Source organism: Thunnus thynnus, chromosome 23 (assembly GCF_963924715.1).
Source record: "Thunnus thynnus chromosome 23, fThuThy2.1, whole genome shotgun sequence".
Taxonomy (NCBI): Eukaryota; Metazoa; Chordata; class Actinopteri; order Scombriformes; family Scombridae; genus Thunnus; species Thunnus thynnus.
This window is the reverse complement of record NC_089539.1, coordinates 14,893,537-14,907,913: the sequence shown is the minus strand read 5'-3', so window position 1 is coordinate 14,907,913 and position 14,377 is coordinate 14,893,537. Positions and strand designations below refer to the sequence as shown.

At 40.1% G+C, this 14,377-nt stretch overlaps 1 protein-coding gene across 2 annotated transcripts in view; it reads left to right on the top strand.

Moving 5' to 3' along the window:
- plxna4 (plexin A4) overlaps nucleotides 1-14,377 on the top strand; it is a 243,640-nt gene that overhangs the window by 197,780 nt on the left and 31,483 nt on the right. For both annotated transcript variants that reach the window (XM_067582264.1, XM_067582265.1), the window contains exons 15-22: nucleotides 2,144-2,280; nucleotides 2,878-3,045; nucleotides 3,227-3,320; nucleotides 5,324-5,563; nucleotides 6,155-6,301; nucleotides 7,146-7,380; nucleotides 9,000-9,142; nucleotides 11,651-11,919. In XM_067582264.1, coding sequence (XP_067438365.1) covers nucleotides 2,144-2,280; nucleotides 2,878-3,045; nucleotides 3,227-3,320; nucleotides 5,324-5,563; nucleotides 6,155-6,301; nucleotides 7,146-7,380; nucleotides 9,000-9,142; nucleotides 11,651-11,919 — 1,433 coding nt within the window. The remainder of the gene's footprint in view (nucleotides 1-2,143; nucleotides 2,281-2,877; nucleotides 3,046-3,226; nucleotides 3,321-5,323; nucleotides 5,564-6,154; nucleotides 6,302-7,145; nucleotides 7,381-8,999; nucleotides 9,143-11,650; nucleotides 11,920-14,377) is intronic.

Genomic DNA, 14,377 nt, shown 5'->3' with positions numbered 1-14,377 from the left:
ATAAATCAAATGTCTTATTGAGTCAAATATTATTTGTATTTACCGTACACATTAAATGTTTGCTTAGTATTGGCTTTGTGGCTTGCTAACTTGCTCATGTTTGCTAGCTATCTAAGTTTCAGCTTTTAGCTAGGCACGCTATAAAAATATCAACATCATTTGAGCCAGATAGATAGCAATTGTAATTGGTTTTGGCCATGGATGTATTATAAGAGCTGGATACCGGACTAAAAATGGCGCCCATTCAGTCCTATAGGAATTGCTCACCTGGCGCATACGCCAAAAAAAGTTTCTAGCTTCCGGGTTTGCTTCCGCATTGTGCGGCCCACTGAATATGCGCAGTAGTATTTCCCCTACTGGCCCCGTCTGCGAGTTCCTGCTCGGCCCACAGACTTTACATTGTGATGATGTCACAGATTTTTAAATCGCTTTTCTCGGCTTGAGGAAAGTTTTACAAATATAAAACCTCCATGAATCAAAAGTTCATAATAGAAAGAGTCATAATTGACGTTGTTTGCAGTTCAAGGTGTCCTGTCAACAGTTTTACAGACGCCTGTTTTACAATGGTGGTTTATGGTGAAAATCCTTTTGGCTGCAGGGGGATTTTTCGCTGCAATACCGCGAGTGGCCACTGGGAAAAATTGGCTGCAAGACTGAGAGGCAGCGCCCTATCCAGCTCTTATTATACATCCATGGTTTTGGCTAGCAACCTGGCTAACTGTTAGCTCACCTTTGTAAGCTAATGTTAGCTTACTTCCATGGTAGCAAAATACTAATCTAAAAAGCGCATATGCATTTAAATGTCCTCATAATAATAAAGCTGTAGTAGCAGACTAGTGTAAACTTATAAGCAGATGTGAAAACTTTCATGTTGGTCTCAACTTGTAATTTGTGCATCTTTGCAGAGCTGTTTTTACCTCTTTTTTTTATTATTTAGCAGGCATTGGCAGCAGGGCTCTCTGTGATGACATCACAAACATTAATTGGCTGAGGCAGTTGTTGTCCTAGGGCTATCATATGAAATGTTGGTCTCAGGACAACACCACTTGGCAAAATCAGGAGAGCCACACATACAGTAACACATACTTGTGTTTTTTCAACACTCTGCTCTGAATACTGCGCACGATTAATCAGCATCACTCACACTCACTAGCACTCAGAAATAAATCTGCACTTGTTGCCATTATGTACTCATTTTATGCAGTGGTTTCATTTTTACTGCTTCCCATTAATGGGTGCTGGCTGAGGTTTATTTCTCAATGGGGTCTCTGTACAGGATTATATGACAGGTCTAGATGTTACACCACACAGCAGGCTGGAGATGAGATTATAAGAAGGCCAAAAGAACTGAAGGAGTATTTACTTTATGCCCAGCTTCCAATGCAGTACATCAGCTCCTGCTGTGTCACTTTGTATAGGCAGGATTAGTGAGTGCAGATTAAGTTGTATAGTAACATTCAAAAGTCGTTTTAGCTGAGTACACTTATTCAGTAGATTTACTTTTTTTCTGGAGCACACTCCTAGTTTATTAAAATAAACTCAGAGTTTAATCGTATTGAAAACATTTGGGTATCATCCTGTAATGTTAGAAATGCTTTGCCCATTACTGAAGTAGAAAGAGTTTACAGTATGTTTAACAAAGAGTTATGACTGGGCTAAGAATATGTGTGACAATGTGTTGTATAATTTCATTAGAATATAGAGTATGTGTTATACTAACAGAAGAGGAGACCAGAAAAGAGACCATTATGATGTGTCTGTATAGTATTAAATAATATTCTGTTTCACTGTTACAGCATGTTTGTCTGTATTTATTTTCATACATTAAAAACATTAACCTAACCACCAACCTTTCTACATATATAAAAAGTTGCTCACATATTTCTACCTCCCTGATTTAATCCCTGCTCATTGGTGATAACTGTAATTTTACCCTGTACTTTAAATACTATATGAGCCTTATTTGCTTTTCTGATCAACCTCTTAGCCTATACACTTAAGGCAACTTATGGTCTCTCGGTCATTTGTTATTTTTCGAGCACTATAATTTCACTGTAATGCATAATTTATTTTCTACTTTAATTCCACTTGAATTCATTCTCTAATTGACTTATTTAATTTCAACGCTCTGCCCTTTCGCCAGATCCCAAGGATTCACAACCTCAAGCCCAGCCGAGGGCCGGTCTCTGGGGGAACCATTGTCAACATCACCGGCAGCCACCTTGATGCTGGGAGCAACGTGTCAATCATGTTTAAGGACCAGCCGTGCACTTATCTGAGGTTAGTGGGGAACAAGCCAGAGCTGACCCTTCCAGTCACAATTAAACAGTCAATCAAAGCCAGTGTTAGGCTTGTTACCAAAAATGACTTCTAACCACAGAGATAAACGTCTCTGACTGTTCTCATTTTCACTGCATCATTTTCACTAGATCGTTGTCTGAGTTAATGTGGGAACAGTTATTCTTCCCTCATCAACTGAGACAATTATTTAATATCCTTAAAAAATGTGGGGGTGATCAGGGAATGGTGTCATAAATTAGAAATGCTTTCTTATAAATTATTGGGAAAAGACATGTAATTATTGTATAATCCAACACTCAGCCACTTAACTCTAATCAATGCAGAATTCCAAGTTCAGTCAATGAATTATACACCCATGTCCACTTAACCAACCATTCAATGGTTTTATATCCATTTAGTAATCTGCATCGGCAGAGATAAACTAATGAATCTTGAGTGTCTACACAATGTAATATATTATCTAAAAAATCTATATTAGGTAACTGTACTGACTGCCCCATGTATACCTTATTTTTGTTATGCAGTTTAACTGTATTTGTTACACATAACTAATGTTTCATCCTGTGGTCACTTTAGGAGAGGTGGCCTGTGGCTCACTTGCCGAACCCATGCTTCCCTGCATGGATATGGAAACGTGTCTGTGTCTGTGAGCATAGACAAGGCCCACCTCCAGAAAGACCTGCGGTTTGAGTATGTGGAGGATCCCACCATCACCAAAATAGAGCCAGAGTGGAGCATCTACAGGTAAGGATACTGCTTGGAGTAGGGGATTTTTTTTTTTTTGAGCGAAATGGTGACTTATGACAGAATACAATATCCGCAATGTCATAATTTTGCATCAATGGCCTAAGCCAATCATACAACCTTCTGTTAAACAAAATCAGGATCGTCTTGAACCTTGTTGTCAATCTTTTTTCTCTTGCAGTGGACACACTCCAGTGACAGTGACAGGAACTAACCTGGACATTATTCAAACCCCACTCATCAGAGCCAAATACAACGGCCATGAGACCCTCAATGTAAGTGATTGCAAACACAAATAATGTGTGTGATTAAACAAGCTGCCTTGTGTTTAAAGCTTTTTTAGATTACTACATCCTGTACATTCAAGAGATCTTGTTTTAGCAAAACAAGATGGATGGTTGGAAATCATCTAAAACAACTGAATTAAATGCACTCACACATGCAGTCTATATAATATCTGCACCACTATCAGTGTTTTGAAGTCCTTAACTTCCCTCAGCAGTGCAGTTGGCCATAGTGAATGTCAGTGTTTTTTTCTTGCATGACTTAATGCTTCAGTGCCACTTTTAGGTAAATGGGTCAAGGAAAAAACTCAGAATGCTAGTGAACAAATCAACAGGTTGCAATTGAATTAATAGAGGATGATGTAATTTCTTTCCCCACTTCTGCAACAATAGAAAGTTTTCACATCGAACCAAAAACCACAGATTGGCCCTATCAAATTCTTTTTACCCTTTATTCACCATTTGCACCCAGGGGAGGGTAGATAAAACCATGCAAGGGCCTCTGTGATCTGATTGAAAGAAGGGGGAGTAACAAAAGGTAGTAATGTTCTTCATGGTCCATTTGAGCATAAGTTTACATCACATTTAACATCTGCTCATATGCGCCTATACGAGGCATTAGGTCTCAAGCTACTGTATACGCAGCTTGAACTTTGAACGAACATAAATGAAATGTGCTGATAGATCATTTACCCCACCTCTCACTTTCTGCAAGCAGTTTTGCACTGGGTGAGAGGGAAACAGAAATAAGCATCTAGTGCACTTTCCAGCATTGAGCAAGGTCTGTGTGCTGATACTTTTTTGCAGTTGCCTTCTTGCAGCAATACAGGATAAATGTCGGTGATGTCCTGAAGACCTTGCCAGATTTGTCAAGTTTGATGTTCAAGGAGCCAATTACAGTGACAGGCAATGGTTTGGTTGCACCACAGAGGTTACTTTTGGAATGTGAAATGTCTGGATGAGACCAAAATGTCTGTGAATGAGACCTTTGCTGGTGGTTGATTTGTCAACGCCCTGACAGACCGAGAGGAATGGAGATGTTAGAGCAATGCTGAAGGGTATGTGGTATGACAATGACAGATTGGACAATCCATTCTTGTTTGTAAAACTGGCTCAGAGATGTGAATAAAAAAGGAATTAAGATGAAGAATTTAAAAAAAAAAAGCATCACATGTCAAATGAAAAGACCAGGGCAAAGACAAAGAGCAACAAACCAAGAGTGAGACATGACAGTGAAAAAAGATGTGAGAGACACTGTAATTGAGTGGTAAAGTGGTATAGAGAAAAGATAAAGAATAAGTGTCAAAGGAGAAGAAAAGATCACAGGGTAGTATAACGGGACAGGGGATAAAGAAGTGATGAGAGGGTGGGGGTGTCTTTCTGGAGGGTAATGAAGGAATGGTAGGACCTAGTTATCACTCCTGGATCTTCACACATCAAAGCCTGATTGTGGTGAGACTCCACACTATCTCATTTGGTGCCTCCTTTGAATGAAAATATCCCAACAGTTTTTCTTTGCACTTTTTGAAATAGAGGAGCTTCCAGTTGGAATTGAGTCTCTAGTGGGCCGAGTGAAATTTAAACCTGTGACATAAAAGATTCACACTATTAACTGGCTTGGCATATAGTGAATTTGGGGCATATTCAAGTGCCACTTTGATAGAGCTTGACTTGCAAGAAGGCGTGAGTGAGGTAATAGGGAACTTAGTTACAGTTTGAGTATGAAGTATATTGAGATTCAGTCACGAAAAATGATAATAATAATGCATAGTTACATGCAGTATAATAATATCTAAGTTTAATAAGATGGAGAGCACCAAAACAACTCCCTAAAGACACACAAAAAATGACAAAATGAAAGTATATAATGTTTATTTTTGTCACTTTACACATGAAAGTCAACATTTCTCTGCTTCAACTAAACACTCATTTAATTTACAGAAGATGTGTTCATTCATAAATATAAACGGTTCTTTCTGTCTGTCTTCTGCCAGTTGTGCCAGGTGCTAGGCCCTACATCCATGCTGTGCCAGGCCCCAGAGCTGCCCATCAGCCTGGCCAGGCAGCAAGAGGTGCCTGAAAGACCAGATGAGTTTGGCTTTAAACTGGACGATGTGCAGGCTCTGATGGCACTCAACAACACCAACTTTATCTACTTCCCCAATCCAGAGTTTGAACTGCTCAGTGTGTCTGGGGTGCTAGAGCTTAAACCTGGATCACCCATCATATTGAAGGTAGGGGGGATAGATATCACACGCCCACTTTGAATTACAGTTAAATCTGATAATTCATCGACTTTCAGTGGAGTGATTCTGAGCAAATTGTTAAAAATCTAAACAAAACCAACAAATAAAACAAACAAAATTAGGTATTTTGTCACTGATGATTGTTGTTGAAGATTGGTGAAGCAGTGAAACCCAGCTTGGTGCAACAATGTGATTATGTTATATGATTTTACATACATGACATGATATCTGTGACAGAAAAATATTGATAATATGATACTGATTTCAACAAAATTGCCTAGCCCTATGCTGCACATATATTGATCAGTGTGTGTTAGACTATCAGAAACAAACCCACTATCAGTGTGCCTGATAATATTAATATTCCATTAAGGTACAGACAGCTCTGCCTATACTAATCATATACAAATCTATTTTATATCCATTACTTGGTTTAATAATTTCAGACTATTACCCATAATATTGTAAATGTAATTTTCTAGTCTAATTTATTATAGGATATAATTATTAATCGCATGAGTAATTCGACCCCAACTCCCTTATCCTTCATTTTAACAATACATAAATACTTTTCTGCAGGGGCGGAACTTCCTTCCACCAACCAATAGTGGAAATGGGAAGCTGAACTACACAGTTCTGATAGGGGAGAAGACCTGCATGTTAACAGTGTCAGAGACCCAGCTGCTCTGTGAGTCACCCAACCTGACGGGTCGGCACAAGGTCCTGGTGAGTGACACGGCACATGCTCACAAAGACGAGAGAGAGAGACAGACACACACACATCAGATAGGCAGGCTATGGCGGAGAAGGCAGGCAGGCAGACAGACCTACAAATCAATTGACAGTTTGACAGACAGACGGACATTTCTCGTGTTGCTTTCTATCCATCTCCTTGTCCACTTCCAGACAGACTACAGCTCTAATCCAATCAACCATGTGGTTCCTGTTACTGCCCACAAGCAGACAAAAGACAAACAAATAAGCCTTCAATAAGAAGGATTAGGGCCCCAGCAAACTCAATAAAGATTCCATTTGTGGTTTTAAAAGGGACCACTTTGAACAAAGCGCTTCCTGATGTTACCACCTGGACCCAGTGGCATGGAAAGAAATGGACACATTACTGTAAAACAATTAGAAGCTGTACAAATAAACAGATGTGTACACTTTGAATTTGCAAATCAATATATCTGTCTGTCTGAGCTTTGATCTTGATTTTACTGACAAAAAATACACCACAGACCCAAAGGTGATTCAGGGTGACAATATTATCTTATAGTTTATATAATATTTGTAGTAAGTCTTTACCTTGAGCACCACTGTAGTTCCTTTGCAAGGGTTTGATTGCCATTTCTCTCTTTTCTAAGGGTCAGATTAAACCTCTTACAAGTGTTACTGCTGAAGCGATATTTAAATGAAGCTCTTCTCTAATTATAGCTCTGGTTTACTTAAGCACATGTCATGTTTTATCAGTAACATATTCTCTGAAAAAAAAACCCTTCTCGAAAGTAAATTTGTGTATTTACACATAACAGTAATTATAATCTACCTCTTTTTCTATCACTATGCCAAGGCTCGTGTGGGTGGAATCGAGTTTTCGCCAGGTGTGGTCCTCATCACTTCTGACAGCCCGCTTAGCAGCACAGCAATCATTGGCATTGCTGCAGCAGGTGCCTTGCTCATCCTCTTCATCGTGGTGGTGCTCATTGCCTACAAACGCAAGTCTCGTGAGAGTGACCTGACCCTGAAGAGGCTGCAGATGCAGATGGACAACCTTGAGTCACGTGTTGCATTGGAGTGCAAAGAGGGTAAGAGAGGAGATGCTGATGCAGTGGTTTAAATTGATTTTGAATGTTTCTTCCTCCACACACCCAACTAAATGCGCCACATTGGAAATGTTCTAAGCTTTTTGAATTTATCTACTATTTCGAACAAGGAAACCTGTAAAACACACAATCTCTAGGTTCAATGTTTTTGTCTTGTGACAACTTCATTAAAAATACTCCAAGATGACTACGGAATCCCATATGTTATGTGTAAAGAAATAAAAGTGGCATTTGCAGGGTGAACTTGTTGATGGATGGATTAAAAATACAGTATGTTTAAAGGCGTACTTTGCAGGATTTGTTGGTTGATGTTTGTAAACACAGCATTCAAAGTTGGCCCCTCCTCCCTGGCCCAGTGAGCAAGAGAGAGAGAGAGCACGGCGGTCGAGCAAGCTAGAGCATGAATGAAGAGAGCGAGTGGTGCTGGCGAGAACAAAGCTGTGAATTGGAGTTATAAAATATTTTCTTATTGTTTCACAGCAGTTACGTTATAAAGCGCAAATAACACACCCACTCTCTGCTCTGCATGTGTATGTCAGTCAAACAGACACAGCGGCAGCAGAGGAGCAGCACACAGCAGAGGAGGGAGGCGGAGAAACAGGGACTGAACCAAATAAAAACACAGCAATGTAGCCTGGTCACTACGCTATGAGTCCCGACCTCATACTTGCATACTTGTTATTGGCTACACACACACTGCCAAATGGTTGCAGCGCAAAAGCATCCCAAACACAGCAAAATAATAAATTACAGGCAGTGGGCGGGGTCTCTGCAGATAAATACACCGCCACATACTTGTAGTGGGTTATAAGTGATGATTGAGAGGGATTACTTTATTAGTCAATACATTGTTTTTTAGTAAAATCCTGCATGGTGTGCCTTTAAAGCTGGAGTGCGGGACTTTTGTCTTCTTCTTGCAGTGAAAGTGATTACAAAAATACTGTCAACATGTACTTATGTCATAGGCTCCACCATAGCCTACTTGCTACTGTTGCAGCTGTAAAATGGTGGATAAATAAGTGTCACAAAACCCCCGCGAAATGACTAATTTCGCTGTCAGAATTCGATGCATTCAGTCCAATAACATTTGGAAAGTCTAGAAGAGACGCATGATTTAAAATTATTTTATCCCCCTTCAAGTTCGCAGAGAGCTAACCAGAAGTTAGTTGGCTCAGCTGGCGGAAGTCTGCATTCATGCATTTATCCAGCGTGAATGTCAAACCCGATACCAGATTAAAAACTCTGGTATACTGTGAAATACAGAGAGATTTACCGTGCAGTGATAGGCTTAATCAGAATTGTGTGAACTCATTTGGCAAGGGCTTGAATGTAATGGATGTTCATTTATATGTAAAAGTTCCGCACTGCAGGTTTAGGCTTTTTTGTTATTCAGTATTCCAGTCTCATGTTTGTGAATTCAGTTTATAGTGTCGGTTTATTCAGGGGTATGTGTCGCCCCTTTCAATGCTGCCACTTAATGTGTCTAGGAAACTGATCTAATGGCTGTATGCTATCTGGGATCATAGGATGCCATAGAAACACAATCATAAGGTAATTGTTTGGTAAAACTAACCAGTTTGTCTATCTGGTTTATCCATCAGCTTTTGCAGAGCTCCAGACAGACATTCATGAGTTGACCAGTGATTTGGATGGAGCAGGAATCCCCTTCTTGGACTACAGGACCTACACCATGCGGGTCCTTTTCCCTGGCATTGAGGAACATCCTGTACTCAAAGACCTGGAGGTATGGTTGAGCGTTTAACTGATATATTACATATGGATATACCTCCTTTGATAATTTCTGTATTACTGAAGGAACACCTTGTAACCAGAGAAAACAGTGCTTGTTAAATTTACTTTATAATATTTATATTCTGCAGGTGTGGAGCGTTTTATTGGTGACACAGGAAAAACACTTTGTACACATAGAATAAAAGTCAGGTTCTCAACTAACATGCTTCAGGGCCAAGTATGTTGATCAGTAAAGCACACTATACGTACTCTATAGATATAAGAAGTTGTTAATTATTTGCCAGTCAATTTCGCTTCATATTACCACTTGTCTGATTTCAGTGATGCAAACAGCACAAGTTTGTGTACCTGTTCTTCAGTCTCTATCAAATAACAATTGCAATGCAATTAGCCTCATTTGAAAAGAGAGCAAAATGAGCAAGCAAATTAGCAATGTGGTGGGTCACAGTAGGTGAAATTGACGCTGATGTTGTTGTGTTACTGTCTAGTAAACAAAAGCCTTCTGACGGCCGACAACAACACTTTTTCAAAAACAAACAAGGCAGCCCTCAAATCAGGAGAGCAGTCTCATTAATAACTCTAATGATATGAGACACCGCACCGTTTTCTCTCTCCACCTTAAAAACAAATTAAAAGTCAATCAGAGAGAGAAAAGCAAAAAAAAAAAAAAAAAAAATCAAGCCATTTATCCCCAGTGGTGACATTGATAGACAGCCATAATTGAGCAGGTCGTCTTGTTCCATTAAGAGAATGATGGACCCCCATTTCACTGCCCTCAGGGTTGGCCACTCTATCCCTGATGAGAATTTCCCAGTAATAAGCAATATTAATTATGTTTTAATTGGTATAAATGTCGGACTGTACGAGGAGTATAATGTGGAATAGGAGCCTAATGAAAAAAGCAGCGGGCTTGTCTTACGCAGTTGATGGCTGCTTAATTGTTATTGATGTGTCGGAGAATTTAAAGTCAAGTTTTTTACTGTGGGCTGTAGACAGTTAGAAATAGCACAGGTTATAGAAAGCCTGTCTAGGTTTACAGAGACAATGGGAAGTTCATGCAATACAGAAAAACTTAGAAATGTCCCCAAAGTCTGAATTATATGTATAAAGATATTAAGATATATTCTGGCATGTGTGCTCTCGATAGAGCCTGCTTCTTGACATTTTAGTTCCTTGTAACTGTTAAGGTTTATTCTTAGCAGTCAAAATCACTTCCTTTCCCTCTATTTTCCCAACAATTTCACTTTACTCCTGAATCCCATTTGCCTTCTGCTTTTGTATGATTTTTTTTTTCTGCCATTATATTTCTCCCTTCGCTCTTGATCTTTACAACGGAAACAATTCAGTTTCAGCTGCAAGACTCACTTACTGTCATTTTTACTGCTCCACCTGTCTTCTCAAATATTACAGAGTTACCATGGAGATTGTGAGTAGGTCAAGACATTTTGCTGTTTTGATGCACTGTCGCTCCTTAAAAAAAGATGTTAAAAATCTTTGAATTTGTAAACTTTTATTAATACACACACTGTAGGTGTTTCTCAGATTTCCTACATTCACACATTCAAACATACTGCACATGGTAAGTACTTGCTCTTAGAACACATGCACACAAAACACAGTGCACATCTTGTCAAGCGGTATGAAATTAGACTTGCAATGTAACAATAGCTCCCGGCAGATTACAAGGGATTCCTCCAGGAAAGGTAAAAAGAGAGAACATATGCTGGTTGACAGCCGCATTGGTTGCAAAGAGATGCTGTCTTACGACGAGTGCTCTTGACAGATAAAAAACCCCATAATCTCCATAGGTGCTATTTATGAAAAAATAGATAAGAGAAGCATGTGCAGCAAGTGACTAGTATGAATGGTGCGGGAACAATCTGGGCTCAGATGAGGGGAATTCACATCACTGCATTACCTTTCAACTTGCATTAGTGTGGAACACAGCGCCATCAAAGTAATAAACATTCCCTCTAGAAGCTTAGTGTTTTCCTGCCTTTATTCTCAACCTTCAGACTAGATGCAACAAAAGCTGGAATATGTTTAACTCCTAATCTCCCTAGATTCTGCCTCCTTTGCTCTGTCATTCTATTTCTCCTCACTCCTCATCTTCATTTATTAAGGTGGATTTATTAAATGATAATTGGACTTTTAAGCAGAAAAAACTATACATGCTTTTATTTATTACTATAGGGATTTCTATTGTAGCTTTGGTTAATATACACCTGATCTAAAAATGATAATAATGATAATTGAATATAAAAAAAAATAGTTCACTGTGCAAAGGCTTTAACCTAATGTTACTGTAATCGATAAAAAAGATTAAAGCATTTGATCAACAAGGAAGCAGAGAGCTATTATTACATTCAAATAAACTGATGCCTAATTAGGTCTATATGTCATTGCCTTCAATGTGCAACACAGAATCTGTACTTTTTCTCCCTCCTTGTTATTTTTAATGTGTTTCAGTAAAGTGAACATTTTTCTTGTTTCCTTACAGGTGCCAGGCTACCGCCAGGAGCAAGTAGAGAGGGGGCTGAAGCTCTTTGGCCAGCTCATTAACAACAAGGTCTTCCTGCTGTGTTTTATTCGCACTCTGGAGGCCCAGCGTGGTTTCTCCATGAGGGACCGTGGCAACGTGGCCTCCCTTATCATGACAGTGCTGCAGAGCAAATTGGAGTATGCCACGGATGTTCTAAAGCATCTGCTGTCTGACCTCATAGACCGCAACCTTGAGAGCAAGAACCACCCGAAACTGCTGCTCCGCAGGTGAGAAGCTGGCACAAAAGAGAACCCCCAAGTTTAACTGTGCTCCTATGACTGTCTGAGCAGTTCTCAGAGTTACACAGCCAGTAGTGACCATTTTTGATGTATGCTTCTTTTTCCCTCTGATGAAAAGTCAAAGGCCCCATGCTAAATACTGAACAGTTGCCACATACATTCATCATCTCTAAATGTACGGTTGTATTGCGCTTGGTAAGGGATAAGAATAAAGTATTACTAGTTATGTCAACCCTTCTTCAAGGACTGGATATGCCACTTGGTCTTCCCTATCTGTGACACATTTGGATTAACTCCCATGACCTTGAATTGCCTGCTCTATCTCAGAGACACCAGAGTGCATTGCCATGCACATCATTAGCAAAATAATTATGATTAATTAGCAGTGAATCCAATTTCAAATAGCTGAAGAGAAAAAAAATACTCATTTATGAAAAAATGGAGAAAGTGAGAAAAGCTCCCACTCTGGCACAGTCACAATCCTCCCTTGGATTTGTAGTCACTGCATTAATGGCATGCACTTGAGCACAGCACTGTATGTGATTATGCTTCCTGCCTGTGGTGTTTGGTAAATGTGATGGTTACTTGAGTAAACCAGCTTTCTCACAGCTGTTGTGTGTGGTGTGTGCATGTATGTTTATTCTTGTGTTATTCATATAAGATCATGGTATTGGTATGTTGTTTTGCTTGGGGCGTCGTCAGGCAAGACTTGACACCCCCAGAGGATGTGACAGGCATGTCACAAATTAATTTGTCCATATTATTTCAATTAAAATTCTGATTCTCCCTCCAGCTAAACTCTCTCTGCATACATCATGCAGAGAGGCACTAAAATAAATGCTGTTCATCGTACAGTCCAGAGGACATTGGGCATATTCACCTCGTGAAAGACAGTTTAGACTGTACTTGGTGATGCAGAGGGAGATTAATGCTGTCTGGGCAGGAGGCATGATTAATTGCAGCCAGAGCTCACTGAGCATGGTGCAGCCACTAAACAATGGAGTAACCGCTGATCCTGGCAGTAGATACAACATAAGAGATGGCACATACAGCAGAGACAGAGAGAGGTAGCCAAGGACAATGGAGACACTTAAAGCTGTGTCACCAAGTGAAGAAGGCTGACTACTGAGGCATGGAAGCAGAGAGTGAAATCAGCTCTTTGATCATGTAGCTTACATGACTCCAGAGCCTTATATGTGCTATACACAGATATTGTTGATATATCTTGCCAGTATAGAGTTTAGTGAAATGAAATAGTTGTTAAAAAAGTACTGTAAAAACTATTCTGTAAGCACCATACACCATATTCTGTCACACTTTCTTTTAAAATTCCTCCTTTTCCTCTCCATCTTCCTGGTCATCAAGGGAGAGGGAGATGGAAAACCTGGAGGTGAAATGCCATCACATCCAGCACTAGAGGGAGAGCACATGTTTACAACAAACGCACGCCCCGTTTGATTGCCCATTTGTCATACACAGATTGTGATGGGCACTGATCAGATTGTATTCATCTCATTCTTCCTCCACGGATGCGCTTATTAGTCCTTCAACATCCCAGCATGCATTTCAGATGTGATGAGGCAGTGTGAGCACGCTACGCCACCCCATAGTGTGGGCTGACTGGCATGTCCTTGGATAGCAGCTGAAAATAGCCCCAGATACACAGGCACAAGGCTGTGAAGATGAAGCTTAATCTGGTCTAGGAAAGATAGCACCCCTCCCTCCCTTCTTCTTCTCTCTCTGTAATTTGTTCTGTCTCTTCTTTCTTTCTTTTTTTTTCTTTCGCCCTGTTTTCTCTCAGTGTTATTCTCCCTCACTACCTGCTTCTTTCTGCTCTTCATTGCTCTCCTCTATTTGTCTTCGGTTCTGATGCTTGTGGTGCTTGTGTCACACCGTCACTATCTTTATCTCTCTCTTCCTCTCTTCTCGCTCTCTCAATCTATATTCCCAGCTCTTCCTCCCTCCTCTTCCCCCTCCCCTGTTTTCTTGATTGCTAAATCAATGCTTAAAGTGCGTGAGCAGGGTGTCTCTGGCACAGCATCTGAGCACGGCTACCCACTGACTCCTCTTCCAAGAAATCTCTGTATGTGTGTGTGTAGTGTGTCTCCTCTCTCCACACACAAACACACATCCTTCCATCTGTCCCATCTCAACCTGTGCTGAAGCACAACCACCAGGCAAGCTAACTAACGAGAGCCTTCCACAACCATCTGTCGCTTTCCTTGCTGCATTCTCCTCCTTTAACTCCACTTTTTCCTCCATCCCTCAATCTCTCACTAAGCTCTGCATACCACCATCCCTCTTCCCATCATGCAGAGTAAATAGCCTTTTCATAGCCTTAAATTTAGTTTGGCTGCAGTTGATGCGTCAAAATCGCAGTTTTGATTTTGGTCAAAAGATGAAAGCCCAATATGTTCTTGTGTTGATCACAACCTCACTTTGGCTC